Source organism: Gadus morhua, chromosome 6, assembly GCF_902167405.1.
Source record: "Gadus morhua chromosome 6, gadMor3.0, whole genome shotgun sequence".
Lineage (NCBI taxonomy): Eukaryota > Metazoa > Chordata > Actinopteri > Gadiformes > Gadidae > Gadus > Gadus morhua.
Window position 1 is genome coordinate 1172003 of NC_044053.1, and position 25407 is coordinate 1197409.

The 25407-nt window shown below is 48.6% G+C and overlaps 1 protein-coding gene across 10 annotated transcripts; it reads left to right on the forward strand.

The window, feature by feature from the left end:
* The first annotated feature begins 696 nt into the window (after nt 1–696).
* Nucleotides 697–25400, forward strand: csf3r (colony stimulating factor 3 receptor). 10 transcript variants are annotated; one of them, XM_030357723.1, is made up of 18 exons: nt 697–814; nt 1155–1270; nt 2461–2632; nt 3563–3646; nt 6191–6514; nt 7421–7553; nt 7810–7976; nt 8411–8583; nt 10255–10381; nt 10962–11047; nt 17313–17511; nt 17972–18169; nt 19232–19333; nt 19855–20001; nt 21685–21825; nt 22031–22127; nt 24269–24347; nt 24737–25400. In XM_030357723.1, the coding sequence occupies exons 4-18, from the start codon at nt 3583–3585 to the stop codon at nt 25193–25195; spliced, it is 2496 nt and encodes an 831-aa protein (XP_030213583.1). In that variant the 5' UTR covers nt 697–814; nt 1155–1270; nt 2461–2632; nt 3563–3582; the 3' UTR covers nt 25196–25400. The 10 variants fall into 10 exon arrangements, with proteins under 10 accessions (XP_030213583.1, XP_030213582.1, XP_030213579.1 ...); XM_030357722.1 differs by lacking the exon at nt 697–814 and adding an exon at nt 859–877; XM_030357719.1 differs by lacking the exon at nt 697–814 and adding an exon at nt 920–938.
* The last annotated feature ends 7 nt before the right edge of the window (nt 25401–25407 follow it).

The window sequence follows — 25407 nt, forward strand, 5'->3', positions numbered from 1 at the left end:
TTCTTGGTGGTTCTTGGTGAAATAAGGTTACCGACTGATGAACACATGAATCCAGAGACACTCAACCGGAACACATCCCAGGACTGACCCGCCAATCAACGGCTTCAGATCTCGACCTATGGAGGTTTGATTTGAAAAGACGGACGGAGCTTTGAATGAACCTCCCTACAGGTTCGTCCCCTGCAGCGCTGAGATGCATTCATGGCCACTTTGTGTGAAATGAAGCGACCTGCAAGTTGGAAGCCCTCAGAAATTAGGCAAATTCGAGCCAAATCCAGTCACAAACAGTCCACTAGAACGTGTTGTTACTGCAGTCCTACAAAATGATGGCTCTTAAATCTTACCAACAGTACCTTAACTGGAGCCTACGCACCAAAAGAGGATTTCCAGTTAGGCTCTCTCTCTCCCTCTCCCTCTCTCTCTCTCTCTCTCTCTCTCTCTCTCTCTCTCTCTCTCTCTCTCTCTCTCTCTCTCTCTCTCTCTCTCTCTCACCCTCTCTGTCTCTGTCTCTGTCTCTGTCTCTCTCTCTCTCTCTCTCTCTCTCTCTCTCTCTCTCGTCTTGCAACATAGTGCGTTGCAGCATAATATTTGTTACAACATTGACTTACTTACCCACTAGGTGTGCCCAATCAAAGGGGCGAAATAAGAAACTGGTGAATGGTATTCAACAGTTCTGGACTCCATGGTTCAAAGTTTTATAATCTGCCCTCTTCTAACATTTAGTTTGAACAAGTCCGTCCATTCTGGTTTGTGGTTTAGCCTACTCTCGGACTCAGAGACAAAACAAGGAACTCAGAATGGTCACTCCCAGAAGGTCATTTGAATAGCAGTTCTTTCAACCCTTATCAGTCCAGCCGGGAGACAAAAGAAACATTTAGTAAGGTTGTTTTAGGACCAGTCACAGAACTGTTCACTGAGAAACCAGTCAAAACGTTTGGGTGATGGTTTGAATTATTCTGGTAGATCTACCTTGATGATGGTGGTTTTAAATGTAGAACAGATAGAATAGAAGAGATATCCCCTTAGGGGTCATATCTAGAGATGTATGTATATGTGCATATATATATGTATACATTTACATATACACATATTAATGTATGTTTATATATATAAAAATAAGTTGCCATCCATCACCACAGTACTTCCTCCTCCAGTGGGTGGTCTGGGGGTTACCATGACGACGACTCATCTCTTCCTGGACCCGAGGATACGACAGAGACGAGAGAGGAGGACGGTGTTGTGTAGCGTCTGTCTGTTTCCCCTGAGGACGGTTAGTGACACACTCTCAATACTTTACCGCTTAACTGTTGTGTGTCCCTCATGAGTGTGGTTTTACTGTTGCGTGTTTGTTTTTACTGTTGTGTGTCCCTTGCTGGTTTAGTTTTACTCTTGTGTGTTCATTTTTACTGTTATGTGTCCCTTGCCGGTTTAGTTGTACTGTTGTGTGTTTGTTTGTACTGTTGTGGGTCCCTTGCTGGTTTAGTTGTACTGTTGTGTGTTTAGTGATACTGTTGTGTTTTGGGTGTTGTGTGCTTGGTGATAATGTTGTGTGTTGCGTTCTACTGTTGTGTATTTAGTGATACTGTTGTGTGTTTGGTGTTGTGTGTTTGGTGATACTGTTGTGTGTTTGAGGTTACTGTTGTGTGTTTGGCAATACTGTTGTGTGTTTGGTGATACTGTTGTGTGTTTGAGGTTACTGTTGTGTGTTTGTCAATGCTGTTGTGTGTTTGGTGATACTTTTTTGTGTTTGGTGATACTGTTAGTATCATGTAGTAGGTAGAAAGCGTAACTTCAAAATCACTGTTCAGTAGATCCTTCCATTGTGTTAGAAAACATTGGCTTGCCAGAGGTATCTCTGATTTCCTGTCTGAAGCAACCCTCCCCATCAGTGGATCCATGAAAAGAGGAACACTAGAGTAAGAGAAGAAGAAGAAAAGCTCCTACTAACCGACCCTCAGAAAGAGGATGTGAAAGCAACCGCCTTCCTCCATTTAGAGGGGTATGGAAAAACTGAATGTTTACTGGGATTAAGGTCTGGTCTGCTGAGGCTGCTGGAGCGAACTGGGAGGGAATGTCCTTCTGTTGGGTTTTAGTCAAACATCTTCAGGGAAACAGACCGATGGAGAAGCAGCAGTCTGGAGGATATTGTTAAATGTCAAGGTTTTGAAACGTCACAGGAAACATATGGTGAGAGCTGAACATGTCTCCAACAGTAACAGGTCTTTAGTCTGTAGGACCTCGCTACTCAACACACCAAACTAGAGACCAAACCCAACTTAATATCACAAAGGGCTGCAATAAACAATATTTAGGGGAAATAATATAAGTGGACTCATTGACACATTACTAAAACCCTACATTTTGATAAGTGAAGGCTGTGCGTCACTGATGGCTATCATGCAGACGTTTGTGTAGAATGCATCATTAATGTTATTATGTCTTATCAATGCATCCTGTCAGGATGATGAACCCATACAGATAACTGCCTGTAGAAAACATTTACAATATCAGTAAAGAGGGGCAGGTTGGAGACCACAGGAAGTTACAGAAGCCAGGATATGTCATCACTCCAGAGTTAGGAGGCTGTGAGCCTTCAGACACATCCCTGCTTACAGGAACACTCTGAGGTCGGGTGAGTGGACTAACATCTGAAACATATACTAACACACAATAACACACAAACACATGCAGCCTTACACATGGACACAACCTTACGCACACACAAACATGCATAATTACACACACACACACACACACCTACACATACAATTTTACACATACCTCATCCTCATCTCCGTCCAGAATTGCTGCTTGATTAGCAGCTTGACACCATGCTATGTTAGCATAATGACACCATGCTATGTTAGCATAATGACACCATGCTATGTTAGCATAATGACACCATGCTATGTTAGCATAATGACACCATGCTCTGTTAGCAGCATGACACCATGCTATGTTAGCATAATGGCACCATGCTATGTTAGCATAATGACACCATGCTATGTTAGCATAATGACACCATGCTATGTTAGCAGCATGACACCATGCTATGTTAGCATAATGACAATATGCTATGTTAGGAGCATGACAACATTCTATGTTAGCAGCATGACGCCATGCTATGTTAGCATAATGACAATATGCTATGTTAGCAGCATGACACCATGCTATGTTAGCAGCATGACACCATGCTATGTTAGCAGCATGACACCATGCTATGTTGGCATAATGACACCATGCTATGTTAGCATAATGACACCATGCTATGTTAGCAGCATGACACCATGCTATGTTAGCATAATGGCACCATGCTATGTTAGCATAATGACACCATGCTATGTTAGCATAATGACACCATGCTATGTTAGCAGCATGACACCATGCTATGTTAGCATAATGACAATATGCTATGTTAGGAGCATGACAACATTCTATGTTAGCAGCATGACGCCATGCTATGTTAGCATAATGACAATATGCTATGTTAGCAGCATGACACCATGCTATGTTAGCAGCATGATGCAATGCTATGTTAGGATAATGAGAATGTGGTCCCCAGTCCGCTACAGTTTTGACGTCATGGCGCCTGAGTGGCTCACACTGATGTCTGCGCTGCTGGCGTCTGCGACCGCAGCTGATGGAGGTTAGTGGACCAGTCGGCAGTCACATAGTCCCTTCTGTGATGACATCACCTCCTGTCTGTCATCAATCCTCCCTCTTCCTCTCCTCCTCCTCCTCCTCCTCCTGGAGGAGATCTGACTCCTCCCTCTGCTCCTCCTCCTCCTCCTGAAGGAGGTCTGACTCCTCCCTCTCCTCCTCCTCCTCCTGAAGGAGGTCTGACTCCTCCCTCTGCTCCTCCTCCTCCTCCTCCTCCTCCTGAAGGAGGTCTGACTCCTCCCTCTCCTCCTCCTCCTCCTAGTGAAGGAGGTCTGACTCCTCCCTCTGCTCCTCCTCCTCCTCCTAGTGAAGGAGGTCTGACTCCTCCCTCTGCTCCTCCTCCTCCTAGTGAAGGAGGTCTGACTCCTCCCTCTGCTCCTCCTCTTCCTCCTGAAGGAGGACTGACTCCTCCCTCTCCTCCTCCTCCTCCTAGTGAAGGAGGTCTGATTCCTCCCTCTACTGAAGGAGGACTGACTCCTCCCTCTCCTCCTCCTCCTCCTCCTCCTAGTGAAGGAGGTCTGACTCCTCCCTCTGCTCCTCCTCCTCCTCCTAGTGAAGGAGGTCTGACTCCTCCCTCTCCTCCTCCTCCTTCTAGTGAAGGAGGTCTGACTCCTCCCTCTGGGCCTCCTCCTCCTAGTGAAGGAGGTCTGACTCCTCCCTCTGCTCCTCCTCTTCCTCCTGAAGGAGGTCTGACTCCTCCCTCTCCTCCTCCTCCTAGTGAATGAGGTCTGACTCCTCCGTCTGCTCCTCCTCCTCCTCCTAGTGAAGGAGGTCTGACTCCTCCCTCTCCTCCTCCTCCTCCTGAAGGAGGTCTGACTCCTCCCTCTGCTCCTCCTCCTCCTGAAGGAGGTCTGACTCCTCCCTCTCCTCCTCCTCCTCCCAGTGAAGGAGGTCTTACTCCTCCCTCTGCTCCTCCTCCTCCTCCTGAAGGAGGTCTGACACCTCCCTCTGCTCCTCCTCCTCCTAGTGAAGGAGGTCTGACTCCTCCCTCTGCTCCTCCTCCTCCTAGTGAAGGAGGTCTGACTCCTCCCTCTGATCCTCCTCCTAGTGAAGGAGGTCTGACTCCTCCCTCTGCTCCTCCTCCTCCTCCTGGAGGAGTTCTGACTCCTCCCTCTGCTCCTCCTCCTAGTGAAGGAGGTCTGACTCCTCCCTCTGCTCCTCCTCCTCCTCCTAGTGAAGGAGGTCTGACTCCTCCCTCTCCTCCTAGTGAAGGAGGTCTGACTCCTCCCTCTCCTCCTCCTCCTCCTGAAAGAGGTCTGACTCCTCCCTCTGCTCCTCCTCCTCCTCCTCCTGAAGGAGGTCTGACTTCTCCCTCCTCCTCCTCCTCCTTCTCCTAGTGAAGGAGGTCTTACTCCTCCCTCAGCTCCTCCTCCTCCTAGTGAAGGAGGTCTGACGCCAACCTCTGCTCCTCCTCCTCCTGAAGGATGTCTGACTCCTCCCTCTCCTCCTCCTCCTGAAGGAGGTCTGACTCCCCCCTCTGCTCCTCCTCCTCCTAGTGAAGGAGTTCTGACTCCTCCCTGTCCTCCTCTTCCTCCTGGAGGAGGTCTGACTCCTCCCTCTGCTCCTCCTCCTCCTAGTGAAGGAGGTCTGACTCCTCCCTCTGCTCCTCCTCCTCCTCCTCCTGGAGGAGGTCTGACTCCTCCCTCTGCTCCTCCTCCCTCTCCTAGTGAAGGGGGTCTGACTCCTCCCTCTCCACCTCCTCCTAGTGAAGGAGGTCTGACCCCTCCCTTTGTTCCTCCTCCTCCTCCTCCTAGTGAAGGAGGTCTGACTCCTCCCTCTGCTTCTCCTCCTCCTCCTCCTTCTCCTCCTCCTAGTGAAGGAGGTCTGACTCCTCCCTCTCCTCCTCTTCCTAGTGAAGGAGGTCTGACTCCTCCCTCTGCTCCTCATCTTCCTCCTCCTGGAGGAGGTCTGACTCCTCCCTCTGCTCCTTCTCCTAGTGAAGGGGGTCTGACTCCTCCCTCTCCACCTCATCCTACTGAAGGAGGTCTGACTCCTCCCTCTGCTCCTCCTCCTCCTCCTCCTGGAGGAGGTCTGACTCCTCCCTCTCCTCCTCCTATTGAAGGAGGTCTGACTCCTCCCTCTCCTCCTCCTCCTAGTGAAGGAGGTCTGACTCCTCCCTCTCCTCCTCCTCCTCCTAGTGAAGGAGGTCTGACTCCTCCCTCTGCTCCTCCTCCTAGTGAAGGAGGTCTGACTCCTCCCTCTCCTCCTCCTCCTAGTGAAGGAGGTCTGACTCCTCCCTCTCCTCCTCCTCCTCCTAGTGAAGGAGGTCTGACTCCTCCCTCTGCTCCTCCTCCTCCTCTTAGTGAACCGGGTCTGACTCCTCCCTCTCCACCTCCTCCTAGTGAAGGAGGTCTGACTCCTCCCTTTCTTCCTCCTCCCCCTCCTCCTGAAGGAGATCTGACTGGCTCCTCCCTCTGCCCCTCCTCCTCCTCCTGAAGGAGGTCTGACTGGCTCCTCCCTCTGCCCCTCCTCCTCCTCCTGAAGGAGATCTGACCGGCTCCTCCCTCTGCCCCTCCTCCTCCTCCTGAAGGAGGTGTGCGCCGCTGTGTGGAGGTGCGGGCGTCCAGCCAGCTAGTGCCCGTGGGGTCGGAGGTCAAGGCCACCTGTGTGGTCCGACCGGACTGCCCCTTGCTGGGGGGAGGAGTCACCAACATGGAGCTACGCCTTGACCGGCTTCTGCTCGCCCGTGGCCCCGTAACCCATGGCAACAGGTCCGTCTCCAACGGCAACATCAGTACCGTGACGGCGGTGGTCAAGCTCAACCAGAGCTCAGCGCTGCTGACCTGCTGCCTCCAGACAGAGCCCAGTCCGTCTGTCTGTCGCCTGGAGGGCGGGCTGGAGGTCCGGGCAGGATGTGAGTGTCTGTCTGTCTGCCTGTCATCATGTCTGTCTGTCTGTCTGTCTGTCGCTCTGTCTGTATCTCTGTCTGTCAGTCAGCATGTCTGTCTGTCTGTCTGTCTGTCTGTCTGTCTGTCTGTCTGTCTGTCTGTCTGTCTGTCATCATGTCTTTCTGTCTGTCTGTCTGTCTGTCTGTTGCTCCAGTGTAATGTGTTGTGTATCTGTGTGTTGTCTAACTCTGTGTTGTGTACCTGCGTGTTGTGTATCTGTGTGTTGTCTAACTCTGGGTTGTGTACCTGTGTGTTGTGTACCTGTGTGTTGTGTAACTCTGTGTTGTGTACCTCTGTGTTGTGTACCTGTGTGTTGTGTACCTCTGGGTTGTGTACCTGTGTGTTGTGTACCTGTGTGTTGTGTATCTCTGGGTTGTGTACCTGTGTGTTGTGTATCTGTGTGTTGTCTAACTATGGGTTGTGTACCTGTGTGTTGTGTAACTCTGTGTTGTGTACCTGTGTGTTGTGTACCTGTGTGTTGTGTACCTCTGTGTTGTGTACCTCTGTGTTGTGTATCTGTGTGTTGTGTAACTCTGTGTTGTGTACCTGTGTGTTGTGTATCTGTGTGTTGTGTAACCCTGTGTTGTGTACCTGTGTGTTGTGTACCTGTGTGTTGTGTAACTCTGGGTTGTGTACCTGTGTGTTGTGTACCTCTGGGTTGTGTACCTGTGTGTTGTGTACCTCTGTGTTGTGTTCCTCTGTGTTGTGTACCTGTGTGTTGTGTATCTGTGTGTTGTGTAACTCTGGGTTGTGTACCTGTGTGTTGTGTATCTGTGTGGTGTGTAACTCTGGGTTGTGTACATCTGTGTTGTGTACCTGTCTGTTGTGTATCTGTGTGTTGTGTAACTCTGGGTTGTGTACCTGTGTCCCAGTGCCCCCCCTCCCTCCAGGGGGTCTCGGCTGCCAGACCTACCTCACCCTCCCGAGCACCATGAACTGCAGCTGGGAGCCAGACCCCCGGGACCCCCTGCTGAGGACCCGCTACACCCTGCACACACGCCTAGGGTACACACACAAACACACATTTAGAGTACACACACACAAACACACAGCTGGGGTACACACATACACACAGCTAGGGTACACCCACGTTTGAGGTACACAAACACAGACATAATAGACAATGGTACTAGTTATGCTTCGTGCGTGTGCGTGTGCGTGCGTGTGTGCGTGTGTGTGTGTGTGTGTGTGCGTGTGTGTGTGTGTGTGTGTGTGTGTGTGTGTGTGTGTGTGTGTGTGTGTGTGTGTGTGTGTGTGTCAGTGTGTCAGCGGAGACCAGCAGCTACGTGGCCCCGCTTGGGGCGTGGAGGGTGGTGCTCCCCAGGAGAGCCTTCGTCCTGTACCAGGACATGACCCTGTGGGTGACCGCCTCCAACGCCCTAGGAGACGCGACCTCTGACCCCATCACAGTGGAGCCCCTGAAGTCAGGTGAGGTCACGCCTTCTGCGTCAGTATCATCATTACGGCCGGCAAGAAGAGTCATCTGACCTCTAACCCTTCATCTGACCTCTATCCTTTCATTGACCTCTAACAATTCATCTGACCTCTAACCATTCATCTGACCTCTAGCTTTTAAACTGACCTCTAACCCTTCCTTTGACCCCTTACCCCTTAATTTGACCTCTATCCTTCAATCTCATCTCTAGCGTTTAATCTGACCACTAACCCTTTCTTTGACCTCTAACCCTTCATTGGACCTCTATCCTTCAATCTTACCTCTAGCGTTTAATCGGACCTCTAACCCTTTCTTTGACCTCTCACCCTTCATTGGACCTCTATCCTTCAATCTGACCTCTAGCCTTTAATCTGACCTCTAACCATTCCTTTGACCTCTAGCCTTTGACCTCTGGGTTGTGTTGCAGTGAGGTTCGAGCCCCCGTTGCTAGGCCGTGTGAAGACGGACCGCAGCGGCTGTCTGTGGCTGGAATGGAGCCTCTCATTAAGGCAACAGTTCATGTCGAGCAAGATGACCCTGGAGGCCCGGCTCCGAGACACGCAGACCCCCTCCCAGACCCCCACCTGGAGACTCGCTACCGTGAGTCCGGTAGTCCTGGTCTAACCCTAACCCTAAACCAGTAGTCCTGGACGAACCCTTACCCTAACCCAGTAGTCCTGGTCTAACCCTAAACCTAACCAAGTAGCACTTGTCTAGCCCGAATCCTTACCCAGTAGTCCTTGACTAGCACTAACCCAGTAGTCCTGGTCTAGCCCTAACCCTTACCAAGTAGTCCTTGACTAGCACTAACCCAGTAATCCTGGTCTAGCCCTAACCCTTACCAAGTTGTCCTTGACTAACCCTTACCCAGGAGTCCTTGATTAACCCTAACCCAGTAATCCTGGACTAACACTAACCCAGTGGTCCTGGTCTAACACTAACCCAGTAGTCCTTAACTAACCCTAACCCAGTAGTTCTGGTCTAACCCTAACCCAGTGGTCCTGGTCTAACACTAACCCAGTGGTCCTGGTCTAACACTAACCCAGTAGTCCTTAACTAACCCTAACCCAGTAGTTCTGGTCTAACCCTAACCCAGTGGTCCTGGTCTAACCCTTACCCAGTAGTCCTGGTCTAACCCTAACCCAGTAGTCCTTGATTAACCCTAACCCAGTAATCCTGGACTAACACTAACCCAGTGGTCCTGGTCTAACACTAACCCGGTAGTCCTGGTCTAACCATAACCCAGTAGTCCTTAACTAACCCTAACCCAGTAGTTCTGGTCTAACCCTAACCCAGTGGTCCTGGTCTAACCCTAACCCAGTGGTCCTGGTCTAACCCTAACCCAGTAGTTCTGGTCTAACACTAACCCAGTGGTCCTGGTCTAACCCTCACCCAGTGGTCCTGGTCTAAACCTAACCCAGTGGTCCTGGTCTAACACTAACCCAGTAGTCCTTGACAAACCCTAACCCAGTAGTTCTGGTCTAACCTTTACCCAGTAGTCCTGGTCTAACCCTAACCCAGTGGTCCTGGTCTAACCCTAACCCAGTGGTACTGGTCTAACCCTAACCCAGTAGTTCTGGTCTAACACTAACCCAGTGGTCCTGGTCTAACCCTCACCCAGTGGTCCTGGTCTAAACCTAACCCAGTGGTCCTGGTCTAACACTAACCCAGTAGTCCTTGACAAACCCTAACCCAGTAGTTCTGGTCTAACCTTTACCCAGTAGTCCTGGTCTAACCCTAACCCAGTGGTCCTGGTCTAACCCTAACCCAGTGGTACTGGTCTAACCCTAACCCAGTAGTTCTGGTCTAACCTTTACCCAGTAGTCCTGGTCTAACCCTAACCCAGTGGTCCTGGTCTAACACTAACCCAGTGGTACTGGTCTAACCCTAACCCAGTAGTTCTGGTCTAACCTTTACCCAGTAGTCCTGGTCTAACCCTAACCCAGTGGTCCTGGTCTAACCCTAACCCAGTGGTACTGGTCTAACCCTAACCCAGTAGTCCTGGTCTAACCCTAACCCAGTGGTACTGGTCTAACCCTAACCCAGTAGTCCTGGTCTAACCCTAACCCAGTGGTACTGGTCTAACCCTAACCCAGTAGTTCTGGTCTAACACTAACCCAGTGGTCCTGGTCTATGACTGCTACTTCTTGAGGCCTTCTCCACCAGGGGTTAGAGAGCTGGTGATTGAGGCATACATTACTGTGCGTACATGTGTCATGTTCATGTTGTGTTGCATGCATCAATGTGTGTACATGTGGTCTTGTCCACCAGGTCCAGTCTAAGCTGGTCTGTGATCTGCTCCACGGGACCCAGTACAAGGTCCAGGTCCGGGCCTGCTACCAGGGCAGTCCCTGGAGCGACTGGAGCCCCGCCCAGACCGGGTCCACCCAGGAGAAAGGTACCACAGAATCGAGTTCTCTAGAGAGTTAAACCACAGAACCGGGTTCTCTAGAGAAAGGAACCTCAGAACTGGGTTCTCTAGAGAGAGGAACCTCAGAACCGGGTTCTCTGGAAAGAGGAACCTCAGAAACGGGTTCTCTGGAGAGAGGAACCTCAGAACCGGGTTCTCTGGAAAGAGGAACCACAGGACCGAGTTCTCTGGAGAGAGGAACCACAGAACCGGGTTCTCTGGAGATAGGCAGCCCCCTGGTCCGCCCTACAGCCCATGGACATGTCCTTGCCACGCCCACCTGATCCCTTGCGCCTGGCTGCGGCTGATTGGCTGATGAGGATGAGAATCATGAATCAACATGATTCACCAGGAGAGCTGGGGTTGGAGGCCCCTTGGGGTTAGAGGCTGTGGTCTGAGGCCCTCTCTACCAGAGGTTGCTGCACCATTTCAGTACAGTTGTGGATCCCGTGTATTCTAGTGAACTGTGATGCTCTGAGTGCATTGGGACCACGGGGTGCGTGTTGGTGAATTTAGGCTATACTGATGTTGTTGATGTTGCCTCATATTGAATGTTCCTTTCTTTCAGCTCCGGTCGGTCGTCTTGAATACTGGATGAAAGAGGATGAGAAAGACAAGCGCCAAGCTTACCATAGTGTCCACCTATTCTGGAAGGTAAAGACATCACCGCAAAAGGTCTAAGGTTGATGAGTTTAGGTTTAGGCATTAGGTTAAAGGGATACTTCACCGCTGGATAAATTAAGGTTATATGAATTAAATAATTCTATGATTCTATAATTCTAAAATTGAAATCGGTTAATCCTAGCCTGAGAAAAGGCAGAAAGTGCCTCTCTGGCTCTAAAGTAAGAAATCCTCCAACTCCCACAGTGCATTGCGCTCGCTGCACCGCCCGTCTGTTTCCGTTTGGAGGGGGAAGGACCCATGGTTCTAGCGCGAGTGGTACCGCTAGCAAACTTTGTGTAAACATATCCCTGTGATACGTTAACTTGTTTAGACTTCTGCCCCCGTTTTTTCAAATGCCTCATTTGTATATTACTGTACAGCATAAAAACATTTGCTAATTACAGTAGCTCAGCATATTAAGTATTTGTGCTCAACCTTTTCTCCCCAGTTGAAATAAGTGTGTATCTTATACAATAGTTCTACTTTAGTATAACAGCACTTGGGTTAGTAAATAAATCACAACGACAAACATGAATTTGTTTGTCGTTGCTAAGTTTTATTCATGAAAAAATGTGAACTATCTACAAAAATAAAACGCGTAGTGTACGTTTGCTATAGTCAAACTAGTCACAGCTCATCTTGAGTGTCTACTGTCTCATGGTAGCCATGGTACTGCCCATCTTGTGCTGGGTAATTAGCTCTGATGGCCTGGACAACACAGGAAGCCGATACTGTCTAAGAAAGAAAGAGAACAACATTAGCTAAGCAAGATAAATTATGCCTTGAGTAGGTTATACAGCATTACACAGACTTCAAGCTAACGTAACGTAGCCTATGCTCTGCCAAAAAGATCGGCCACTTTCGGATAACTACATGGCGTTTCCAGTTAACTTTCTGGGTCCGGAAATATGTATCCAATACCCAACTGTTCAGATCATGGACCTATTATAGATGAGGCTTAAATATGGCGACACATTAGTGCCAAAAAGCACTATTGTGATAAAACATGCATTCGGGCGTATTATATTATTTCAAACGCGTAGATATTTACTGCGAGCGCGCAAATTATCTCTGCGAGCACGCACTCAGAGCGCTGCTCCCCGAGCGAGGAAACAGCTCCTCGAGAGCATTACCTCATTGCAAGCCAGAGGGGGGGAATAACTTTGGTCGTACAAAACAGCCTCTCGCGCCTAACAGCCTCTCGTGAATGATGTTCTGCTCTCTCGCTCAAATTTAATTTCGGCACTATGGGAGAGGGAACCAAGGCAGGGCGGGCTCTCCTGTGATTGGCCATTTCAGAAGAGTGATATTTGATTGTCAGCCCTCCTCAGCCCTCCTCTCATTCATTCTGAAGATTGTCGGGGCCGTTTATGCTTCTTCATAATAGTTAACTACTTTAACGGCACCAACAATCCAAAACCAGAGTGGAATCTTGATGGAAAAAGTGTGTTGGTCAAAACGTGAGCAGCTTTAACTTCTTCGACACCTACAGAGTTTGTTAGGTAGGCCTACGATCCCTCAAAAACACCATGTTATTTCCCATAGACATTTGACCGATGGAACCGTAGCCTCGGAGGCGGGACTTATTCTTCAGAGGTCTATTGACTGTACAATTCAGAATGAATGAGAGGAGGGCTTAGGAGGGCTGTCAATCAAGGACTTACCACCCGATCTCGTCTGATCTCGGAAGCTAAGCATGGTCGGGCCTGGATAGTACTTGGATGTGAGACCGCCTGGGAATACCAGGTGCTGTAAGTGGTGATGACTGGTGGCTTATAGGTGGCACTCTTCCCTCTGGCCCCTTCACTCATCAATCCCGATGCCCAAGTGCAGTGACGGGGACAGTGTGCTGTGGAAGGTGCCGTCCTTCGGAGGAGACGTAAAACCGAGGTCCTGACTCTTTGAGGTCATAAAAGATCCCAGGGCACTTATCGCAAAGAGTAGGGGTTTCCCCGGTGTCCTGGCCCAACCAGGCTCATTCAATCTGGCCCCCTAATCATCCTCCTGTATAATTGGCTGACTCATTAATTCCCTCTCTCTCCACCTCAAGCTGGCGTGTGGTGAGTGTTCTGGCACAGATTGGCTGCCGTGCATCACCCAAGTGGGTGCTACACACCGGTGGTAGTTAGTGAGGTCCCCCCTTCACTGTAAAGCATCTTTGAGTGTCTAGAAAAGCGCTATATAAATTCAATCCATTATTATTATTATTATTATTATTATTATCAAATATCGCTCCTCAGAAATGGCCAATCACAGGAGAGCCTGCCCTGCCTTGGTTCCCTCCCCCATAGTGCCAAAATTAAATTCGAGCGAGAGAGCAGAACATCATTTGCGAGAGGCTGCAGCATGAGAGGCTGTTTTGTGCAACCAAAGTTATTCCCCCCTCTCGCTTGCAACGAGGTAATGGTCTCGAGGATCAGTTTACCTCGCTCGGGGAGTAGCCCTCTGAGTGCGCGCGAGCAGAGTTGATTTGCTTATTTCGGCTCACAAATTTGCGGAACCAGTGGTTTGTAGTCCTCGGCCCTTCTAGCAGGCAAGCAAAGTTTGACTGAGATGACGTCAAACGCGCCATTAGACGTTATCTCAGGAGAAAATTATGGGCCAAGGGAAGACTGGGTTAGACTGAGGGAAAAAAAACTTTTTATATATATTACAATAGCGATTTTATAATGATAGAACGCCGGTTCTGAATGGGTGAAGCATCCCTTTAAAGATGGTTACATTTAGCTGTAAGGTCAGAGATTTTTAAGTCTAGGTGTTAGAGAAGATTAAGTTGTCATTATGTTAGAGATGTTTAGTTCAGCTATTATAAAATCGTGTAGTCTGAACTAGGGATGGGCCGATAGTTGATTCTATCGACTATCGACGATAGATGGATTCCATCGTCGATCGTCTGAAGTTTTTTTATAATTATTTTTTAATTATTATTCAAAAAAATTTTTTTCGAAAAACAGCGCTGTGGTGGCTATTTTTAACAACTATTTTTACAAAGCCCCGCAAATTGCAATTGAAGTTAACTGGCACAGGTGGAAACATACTATGTAGCACTGACCTGCCGTATTCATTCACTGCTACGAGAGGAGAGGGGAGGGGCTCGAAACCTACCGGTCTGCTCGCACGGCGAAATGACATCACACCCCGCTGCACCATTTCCGGGTTACAGCTGTAGTACACTAGCTGCGTTCGAAATCGTTCCCTATTCACTCACTCACTATTCCTTATATAGTGTTCATGATATAGGGCTAGTCAGAGGCGGTCCTGGCTGGATTTACGCCCTGGGCGAACCATCCCTTGCAACACCCCCCCCACCCCCCCCCCCCCCCCACCTCGTCGCCAAAAAAAAAACAAAAAACCCACCCCTACCCCCAAACCCTGACACCACAATCAACACAACAATATATTATATTATTTGTATTATTTTAATATATATCATCTTAAATACAAAAAGGTAACAAGAACAGAGAAAAAACAAGATAAATAAATACAGTATATAAACACCAATGTAAATTGCACAAGGATTCCACAGGATCTAATAACCATGCTTGAAAAATCCCTGAAGAAAGCTAAAAAAAACAACAACAAATAAAACTACTCTGTGGAGCATTAAAAAAAGATTTGTGCAGTAAACTATATTGTATTTTACATACAAGTTTTGTTTTGCATCATCCTAATACCATCTCTGAATAGTTCCAGTTATGATAACACACCAGTTTTGTTCATTAGAGAAACAGCAGATAATTAACATAATCTGAATTCAGTGCTCAGACTGTAGCAAATTTTTCACCCTGGGTTTTTCACCCTGTTTACAACTGGCATTAACATTATCAACAGGTGTGACGTGCAATCTAATACTTGACTGTGATGATACATCGACTTACAACAAGTTGAATGACACCTCTGTCGTGGTCTGAGGGGGTCTGTATCTCTTTCTCTGGCACTAAGCAACTTTGAGGAGCATGGTAGGACCCGGCTCTCACTTAAGTTTCTTTGTGTTGCAAACACAAAATAGACTAGGTTGCCTATGGGTAAAATAAGTTGCATGACATGATGCCTCAATTCTAATAGTTAGCAAAACTAAAAACCAAATTCAGCGACACAGTTGTCTTCTGTGGCTAATAGCAACATATTAGCAAGAGGCTAATAAATAGCCTATAGCCTGTCCCTCACGTCACACTAGAAATCTGCATACCTTTATCTTTTGCCCGTTTCTCCTCTTCTTCTATTCTTCTTTTTCTGAACTGGGCACCTGATGGCTTCTTTGGTCTTCTACCTTTATCCATGATGAAGATGAAGACTCGACATCATTAACTTTTGCATGACCTTTTGCCAACACCGTCCGTTCGCCCGTCAATCAACCGGAGTCACGTGACACCACGTAAATAAATTCACGGAGATTGACACAGATTATTATTTATTTTTTTACATTTTTCACATAACCCAATTAATTACATGTAGGTATATGGGTCTATGTTAATTTTAGGAATTAAATACAATTTATTTGGCAGCAGTTTGTGTTGTATGGTGGCCTAGGATCAGTCTATCCCCCGCCCCCCTCCTTCTTGCCGACCTCTGCAGTCGCAAGTTGATCCCCCGCCGCCCCCCTCCCTCTTGCCTCTTCTGACACACACACATAACCTGTATGACTCTGACTCTCAGCAGCAAGTTGACGTGAGGGCGCCCAAGCGCCCACTCCACCAACTTTGACATGGAAATGAGCGGCGGTAGTATAGAGATATGGCGACAGTTTTTTTATTTTTTTATTTATTTAATTTTTTTTTTTTGGAGGGCGCTCGCTCGTGCGCCCTCACATAGATTGCGCCCTGGGCGGTCGCCCACATTGCCCATAGCAAAAACCGGCCCTGGGGCTAGTGCACTATATAGGGAGCGAACAAACGAGAATTCGGACACTACGCTGAACATTTCTAAACGTCATTTGCGTCAGTAAATGCGCCGGGTATTTGTGTGACGCAGACAGATGCGCCGACATCATGTAAACAAACCGGGCACTCACGAGGTAAATTAATATTGAATGTAACATTTTCTGTGTTAAATCCCAAATAAATTGTTGACATTTCTAAACGAAAGCCAGAGACTCCCTCATTAAATGTATACTTTTTCGCGGTTATTCAGCTTCTTCTTCTCCTCCGGAAAAACACGACCGCATTGCATTGTGGTATACGGAAGTAACATGTAGGGAACATCGTATGTTCACTCAAATTTTGGGTATTTTAAGTCCACTATATAGTCAAGGAAATTTACCACTGAGAATTCGAACACCACTACAAAATGGCTAGCACCCTATATAGTGCACTATATCCGTGATAGGGAACGATTTCGAACACAGCTCGTGTGTCATCATGACAGCGCCGCTGGCAACGATGTATCGAAACTTAAATCAGCGATGGTCCAAGGGGAAGACCATCCTTATCGTTTTTAATAAAAAATTAGAAAAATAAAATTTTTAATTTTATAATGTGATAAATTATTATAAATAATTATTATTCTAAAATTATTATAAAGTTGCCCCCCCCCCCCCCGATAGTATCGACTATCGGCGATCGCTAGGGGGTGCCATCAGACGATGGAAGCTTGTGGACGATTACCCAACCCTAGTCTGAACCAGCCATTAGTGGGTGTGGTTACGGTTAGTGGGTGTGGTTACGGTTAGGGGGTGTGGTTATGGAGTTCAACCGAGATGGCGAGATCGCCGTCCGAGGAAAAGGGGCGTGTTTGTGCGTGTCGCTAGGCAACGTCCTCGGACCTCCGAGACGGATGGATATTAAAACGCACCATTGGTGTGGTTATGGTTAGGGGGTGTGGTTATGGTTAGTGGGTGTGGATATGGTTAGTTACGGTTAGTGGGTGTGGTTACAGTTAGTGGGTGTGGTTATGGTTAGTTGGTGTGGTTATGGTTAGTTGGTGTGGTTACGGTTAGTGGGTGTGGTTACAGTTAGTGGGTGTGGTTATGGTTAGTGGTTGTGGATATGGTTAGTTGGTGTGGTTACGGGTAGTGGGTGTGGTTACAGTTAGTGGGTGTGGTTATGGTTAGTTGGTGTGGTTATGGTTAGTTGGTGTGGTTACGGTTAGTGGGTGTGGTTACAGTTAGTGGGTGTGGTTACGGTTAGTGGGTGTGGTTATGGTTAGTGGGTGTAGTTAAGGTCTAGGTGTGACCCCTCCCCTCTATGGTTAGTGGGTGTGGTTACGGTTGGTGGGTGTGGTCTAGGTCTTGCTGTGACTCCTCCCCTCTCTCCCGCAGCCCTCCAGGGGATTCCGCCCCAACGGCAGGGTGTCCTACGTGGTAACCACGGATACGGGGGGCAGGCAGCAGCTGTGTTCCACGGCGGGCTCCAGCTGTGAGCTGCCTCTCCGCAGGCGGGTGAAGAAGGTGTTCCTCTGGGCGCGGAACTCAGCCGGGGAGTCCGCCCCCACCCTGGTGCCCCTCCTCCCCCTCCAAGGTGGGAGGGTGTGTTTCTGTGAGAGGATGACTGTGTGTGAAAGAGTATGAATGAGTGAATGCTCGTCATAATCACTGAATCTCCTCACAGCTTGTCTGGTATTATAACGATGATAAAATCTATGCTAGCTCGTCTTGTAGCATAGTGATGCTAATAACTTTGCTAGCTCGTCTGGTAGCATAGCGATGTTAATAACTTTGCTAGCTCATCTGGTAGCATACTGATGCTAATAACTTTGCTAGCTCGTCTGGTAGCATAACAATGCTAATATCTGTTGCCTCGTCTGGGAGCATAACGATGCTTATATCTATGCTAGCTCGTCTGGTAGCATAGCGTTGCTAATATCTATGCTAGCTAATCTGGTAGCATTGCAATGCTAATATCTATTCTCACTCGTCTGGTAGCGTAATGATGCTAATATCTATGCTAGCTCGTCACAGTAGCGGTTTGTTGACTGCAGATCGCTGGGCCGTTTCCAACCTCACTGTCATCTCCCACGGCGACCACGCCCTGCTGGTCCAGTGGAAGACTGGATCCGGACCTACCGGACCGGGATTCTCCGACTTTGTGGTGGAATGGCGGCCATTGTTAAAAAGAAACTCCTCCTCCCTGCTCTTTGACCTGGCCAATAGGAACCAGTCCAGTCTGCTGCTCACAGGTGGGTTTAGTCCGGAGCTAACAGGTAGCCTGCTGCTCACAGTAGGGTTTAGTCCGGAGCTAACAGGTAGCATGTTGCTCACAGGTGGGTTTAGTCCGGAGCTAACAGGTTGCATGCTGCTCACAGTAGTGTTTAGTCCGGAGCTAACAGGTAGCATGCTGCCCACAGGTGGGTTTAGTCTGGAGCTAATAGGTAGCATGCTGCTCACTAGTGGGTTTAGTCAGGAGCTAACAGGTAGCATGCTGCTCACAGGTGGGTTTAGCCCGGAGCTAACAGGTAGCATGCTGCTCACAGGTGGGTTTAAGCTGCGTTTTATTATCCATCCGTCTCGGATTGATAATAGCAAAATTCCGCGACAGAATTCAAGATAGCTGCGCCCAGTGTGACTTGAAGTATGAACTGTTTTCATTGTGCTTGGACCACTTTGGTGGTTTAAATGGCAATTTCAATCACTCGTATTACGGCAATACCTTACTGCGTCCGTATCTCTGCCTATGGCCTATACTCTACTTATTTTGGAGCGCCTGGTCCTCTGCCAATGCTACCGCGACAACAGCTTTCCGGATGGCGTCCATGTTTTCCTCCAACGACCGAGCGAAATAATAAAACGCTTGAAGTGTGGGCGTGGCGTCAGATCCAAGATCCGATAAGTGCATGCCCTGCAACTCGTAACACACTTGTAAAATTCAGTCGTCAATTGATGGAATGGGTTACTTCATATATCATCAAATTAAAGATAAATAACACTGAAATGGCTACTTTTTGGTTTACACATTTAAAATCCCCCAATGTTGAAGTTGGCGCCACTGATTGGTCGACAGTCGGAATGGCGGTACTAAAAGGTGTTGGAATGGGGGCATGTCGGAATGGCAGCATGTAACTGCTCACAGCTGGGTTTAGTCAGGAGCTAACAGGTAGCATGCTTCTCACAGGTGGGTTTAGTGTGGAGCTAACTGGTAGCATGCTTCTCACAGGTGGGTTTAGTGTGGAGCTAACTGGTAGCATGCTGCTCAAACTTGGTACATCATGTAGCTAACATGTAGCGTATGGTTGTGTCCTCAGGGCCCTTTGAGCCCTTCCAGCCCTACCAGGTGTCCGTGTATCCAAGGTTCACCGGCGCCATCGGCCGGCCAAACACGGCCACGGCGTACTGCAAACAGAAGGGTGAGTCCCTGAGGGAGGGGGAGAGGGGGAGAGAGGGGAAGGGGGAGAGGGAGAGGGACAGAGAGGGAGGGAGGGAGGGAGGGAGGGAGGGAGGGAGGGAGGGGGAGAAGGGAGGGGGAGAGAGAGGGAGAGAGCGTGGGAGAGAGGGAGGGAGAAAGGGGGGGGAGGGAGGGGGAGGGAGGAAGGGAGGGAGAGAGCTGTCAGACCAGAAGAGAAACAACAACCAAGTGGAAGATATAAGATCATCCGTTACGCTAGCTGGTAGGTTAGTGGCAGGCTGCTGATCAACGACTTTTCAACCCAGCACCAGGCGTCAAATAGATGTTTGGGTTAACCCTAAAACATAGGACCATAAACACATAGGACCATATACACATGACATGAACACATGAACACATAAACACAGAGGAAGAATCACGTCTACAGTCCATCCTTCCGTCTGGGTTCCCCTGGTAGTCCTGGTTCTGTAGAGCCAGCAGCCTGCAGGTCAGACCTGATGTTCTGAGGTTCTTCTGTTCCAGCTCCGTCCTCAGCCCCGGATCTGAAGGTGAGGTCGATGTGGCAGCCGTCTGTGGAACTCACCTGGGAGGAGCTCCCCCTGCAGGAGAGGAACGGAATCATCAGCAGCTACAAGCTCTCCTACTGGGCAGACCCCAAGCACATCACAGGTACCTGAAACCTCAAAAACAGTAGTCTGGTGAAGTGGCTTTGACGCCCTCTACTGGAAACCCAACGAAGGTCGCAGAAGCATACAAGCAGGGGGAGCAGCCTTCAACAAACCAAACTCTAGTGACATCACAGTCAGTGTGTCCACCACATCACCAGACCTTCTCCTTAATGACATTAAACATTTCATTAAACACCTTGGGGTAAAATAGGGGCAGTATGTAAAATCACTACTATTCTATGTTGCTAACAGTGCTCTGCTAGACCTTGTTTAATAAAAAAACATGGTAGAGCTGTCAAGCGATTAAAATATTTAATCGTGATTAATCGCATAAATGTCATAGTTAACTCTAATTAATCGCGATTAATCACAAATTATTTTTCTATGCTAAATATCCCTTGATTTTTTTTGTCCCATAATTCTTCTCATTTTAATTCTCTTATCAACATGGTGAAGTGCATCGGCTTGCCTTGTGCAAATGATTTTTTATTGATAACAACATTGGCATATACACTGATCAAAACAGGACGATACAAAAAAAGAGCCTATAGTGCAATTAAACGACTGCTTTGAACAAATGTCATTTGAACATAGCAGTCAGGCTACTGCTTCTTTGTTTTGAGCAAAATATATATATATATTTTTTTTTATAAAATAATTGCGTTAATCGCGCGATAAAAAAATTAACGCCGTTAAATTTGGTTTGCGTTAACGTCGTTAATAACGCGTTTAACTGACAGCTCTAATATATATTGATATAAAATATACTTCAATATTTTGTGGAGTTGACTTATTTAACTACGCTTTGATGAGCTAGCATAGAAGCAACTGCTAAATGACTCATTAGTGTAAATAAATGATTCCATGAGTGGACAGCCTTCTAGCTCAACAATGCAGACTTCAACAGCCCGGAGAGTTTGCCTGAACGGGTGCATTTGTTGAGACCCGTGCAATACATACATACAAAGTTCAGCACCAAATCTGCCCCGTCACCTGTGATGATATCAAAATGAAATCCGCACCTACCTGGACCCGTTAATATTTGGCCCGTTACCCGACCCATGCCTGCGATAAATTTGAATGAATGTGCTTTATTTTTATCTCGCACTACTGGAGCACGTATCATCAAACAAAGAATTCAAAAGTTGCAGTAGTGACGTGATGGGTCAAGTGGCGTATCGTTGATTAAAACACATATTTGTTGTGTGGCAATGTTTTTTTAGACATACATATATTTCACATATTTTTCAATCATGTTTTATTCCAGCAAACTAAAATACTGTTTTGGTTCTCATCCGCTATCCGACTGCTAGGAGTTTTTCTCCCGCCCGCATCCCTGCCCGTGAATTTTTGGGGACGTCACAAGAAGTAAAGCTCACAGTTACAAAGTATCTCAGAGCTGAAGTAAGGCTCACAGTTACAAAGTGACTCTGAGCTGAAGTACAGCTCACAGTTATAAAGTGTCTCTGATCTGAAGTAAAGCTCACAGTTACAAAGTGTCTCTGATCTGAAGTACAGCTCACAGTGACAAAGTGTTTCTGATCTGAAGTAAAGCTCACAGTTACATAGTGTCTCTGATCTGAAGTACAGCTCACAGTTACAAAGTGTCAGATCGGACAGATTCTGAGGTTAGGGTTAGGTGGTTAGGGTTAGGTGTTGCTAACCAGACGTGTTTGTGGTGAAGTGGTGACGGTGGACCCAGGTAACCCCAGGGTGCTGCTGAAAGGCCTCCGCAGGGTGACCTCCTACAGCTTCCAGCTCACCGTCTCTACCAACGGGGGGAATCGGAGCGGCTCCGTGATCACCTACATGACTTTGTCCGCAGGTCTGTGGCCTCACCCGGCCTTTCAATAAAGAAACCATAGCTTATTCTGTTCTAACATTTGATTCTATGTTAAACCAGCGATATGTTAATGATATTCATTATGCAGTCATTATGTTCTTTTGTTTCCCTAGAGACCCGATACATGTTGGGTTAATTGTTTTATGCTGAAGAAGGCATATGTTAAGTATTGTGACTAATGTTCCAGATGCCAGTGATGTAGGGATGCTGCTGGCGCTGTCCTTTTCCGGTTTGTCCTTGGTCGCCTTCATCGCCTTCACAGCCTGGCTGAGGTATAAGAAACGGTGAGGATCCACCTAGCAGCCCGGAGCCTCACCGGTATCTGAGGTAGAGTACAGAAGGAACCTGAGGTAGAACACAGAAGGAACCTGAGGTAGAACACAGAAGGTATCTGAGGTAGAACAGAGGAGGTATCTGAGGTAGAACAGAGGAGGTATCTGAGGTAGGACAGAGGAGGTATCTGAGGTAGGGTATCGGAGGTATCTGAGGTAGGACAGAGGAGGTATCTGAGGTAGGACAGAGGAGGTATCTGAGGTAGAACAGAGGAGGTATCTGAGGTAGGACAGAGGAGGTATCTGAGGTAGGACAGAGGAGGTATCTGAGGTAGAACAGAGGAGGTATCTGAGGTAGAACAGAGGAGGTATCTGAGGTAGGACAGAGGAGGTATCTGAGGTAGGACAGAGGAGGTATCTGAGGTAGGACAGAGGAGGTATCTGAGGTAGGTTAGAGGAGGTATCTGAGGTAGAACAGAGGAGGTATCTGAGGTAGGGTAGAGGAGGTATCTGAGGTAGGACATAGGAGGTATCTGAGGTAGGACATAGGAGGTATCTGAGGTAGAACACAGGAGGTATCTGAGGTAGAACAGAGGAGGTATCTGAGGTAGGTTAGAGGAGGTATCTGAGGTAGGACAGAGGAGGTATCTGAGGTAGATCAGAGGAGGTATCTGAGGTAAGACAGAGGAGGTATCTGAGGTAGGACAGAGGAGGTATCTGAGGTAGGACAGAGGAGGTATCTGAGGTAGGTTAGAGGAGGTATCTGAGGTAGGGTAGAGGAGGTATCTGAGGTAGGGTAGAGGAGGTATCTGAGGTAGGACAGAGGAGGTATCTGAGGTAGGACAGAGGAGGTATCTGAGGTAGAACAGAGGAGGTATCTGAGGTAGGGTAGAGGAGGTATCTGAGGTAGGAAAGAGGAGGTATCTGAGGTAGAACAGAGGAGGTATCTGAGGTAGGGTAGAGGAGGTATCTGAGGTAGGACAGAGGAGGTATCTGAGGTAGGACAGAGGAGGTATCTGAGGTAGGACAGAGGAGGTATCTGAGGTAGAACAGAGGAGGTATCTGAGGTAGGACAGAGGAGGTATCTGAGGTAGGACAGAGGAGGTATCTGAGGTAGGTTAGAGGAGGTATCTGAGGTAGAACAGAGGAGGTATCTGAGGTAGGTTAGAGGATGTATCTGAGGTAGAACAGAGGAGGTATCTGAGGTAGGTTAGAGGAGGTATCTGAGGTAGGACAGAGGAGGTATCTGAGGTAGGGTAGAGGAGGTATCTGAGGTAGGACAGAGGAAGTATCTGAGGTAGGACAGAGGAGGTATCTGAGGTAGGACAGAGGAGGTATCTGAGGTAGGACAGAGGAGGTATCTGAGGTAGGGTAGAGGAGGTATCTGAGGTAGGACAGAGGAGGTATCTGAGGTAGGACAGAGGAGGTATCTGAGGTAGGACAGAGGAGGTATCTGAGGTAGGGTAGAGGAGGTATCTGAGGTAGGACAGAGGAGGTATCTGAGGTAGGACAGAGGAGGTATCTGAGGTAGGACAGAGGAGGTATCTGAGGTAGGACAGAGGAGGTATCTGAGGTAGGGTAGAGGAGGTATCTGAGGTAGAACAGAGGAGGTATCTGAGGTAGGTTAGAGGAGGTATCTGAGGTAGGACAGAGGAGGTATCTGAGGTAGGACAGAGGAGGTATCTGAGGTAGGACAGAGGAGGTATCTGAGGTAGGACAGAGGAGGTATCTGAGGTAGGGTAGAGGAGGTATCTGAGGTAGGACAGAGGAGGTATCTGAGGTAGGACAGAGGAGGTATCTGAGGTAGAACAGAGGAGGTATCTGAGGTAGGGTATCGGAGGTATCTGAGGTAGGACAGAGGAGGTATCTGAGGTAGGACAGAGGAGGTATCTGAGGTAGGACAGAGGAGGTATCTGAGGTAGGACAGAGGAGGTATCTGAGGTAGGACAGAGGAGGTATCTGAGGTAGGGTAGAGGAGGTATCTGAGGTAGGACTAAGGAAGTATCTGAGGTAGGACAGAGGAGGTATCTGAGGTAGGACAGAGGAGGTATCTGAGGTAGGACAGAGGAGGTATCTGAGGTAGGACAGAGGAGGTATCTGAGGTAGGGTAGAGGAGGTTCGAGGAGGGTTCTGACCCACCGTGTGCTCTGCAGGGTGACAGTTGTGTTGTGTCCGATGATTCCTGACCCGGCTCACAGCAGCATCAGGAGCTGGTCCTTCGACACACTACAGGTAAACATTAACACCAGTACAGGTAAACATTAACACCAGTACAGGTAAACATTAACACCAGTACAGGTAAACATTAACACCAGTACAGGTAAACATTAACACCAGTACAGTGCTGTCTGTGAACTGGTACAGATGGTCCAGCGATGAGAAACGTGTGTGTGTGTGTCTGTGTGTCTGTTGGTCTGTCTGTGTGTGTGTGTGTGTGTGTGTGCCTGCCTGCGTGCGTGCGTGTCTGTGTCTGTGTGTGCCTGCCTGCCTGCGTGCGTGCGTGCGTGCGTGTGTCTGTGTCTGTGTGTGTGCGTGCGTGTGTATGTGTGTGTATGCGTGCGTGTGTGTGTGCCTGTGTGCCTGCCTGCGTGCGTGTGTCTGTGCGTGTGTGTGTGTAACAGGAGCTGTCGTGGGGCTGGGAGGACGAGGACCCCCCCACAGTGAGCCTGTCCCGCCTCAGCCTGACGGAGCTGTCGCAGAAGGCGGGCTGGTGGGAGGAGACCAGCGACCTGGGGGACTCTGTGTGCAGCTCGCCGCTGAGCCCCTGCGGCTCCGTGTCCTACGCCACCGTGCTCTGCGGCGCTCCCTACGCCGGGCAGCGGGCCGGTGGCGCCGCGGCATTCCGGCGCTCCGAGTCCAGCCAGCCGCTGCTGGAGGAGGAGCGCTACCAGAACCTGGCCCCTGGGGAGCTGGGGGCCCCTGGTGATGTCATCGCCCACCAGCCCTTCTTCTTTGGGGAGGGGGCGGGGTCAGACGCCGAGTGGGAGGAGTTTCCCATGCTGCGAGCGCTGGGCGACGGCTGGACCGACTCAGGACTACAACCGAAAACCGACTCAGGACTGCAACCGGAAACCGACTGAGGACTGCAACCGGAAACCGACTCAGGACTGCATCCGGAAACCGACAGAGAAAAGCTTTGGATCCTGACTTCTTGTTCCCTTTCTTACGGATTGTATCCCTAAACCTCTTTATAGATATCAGTCGTCCTCTTTTACCGGGGATTTTAAGCCTTTGAAAATCATTATATCAGATTAAATATAAATATAATAAAATCGTCGATCATTTTGTTGCG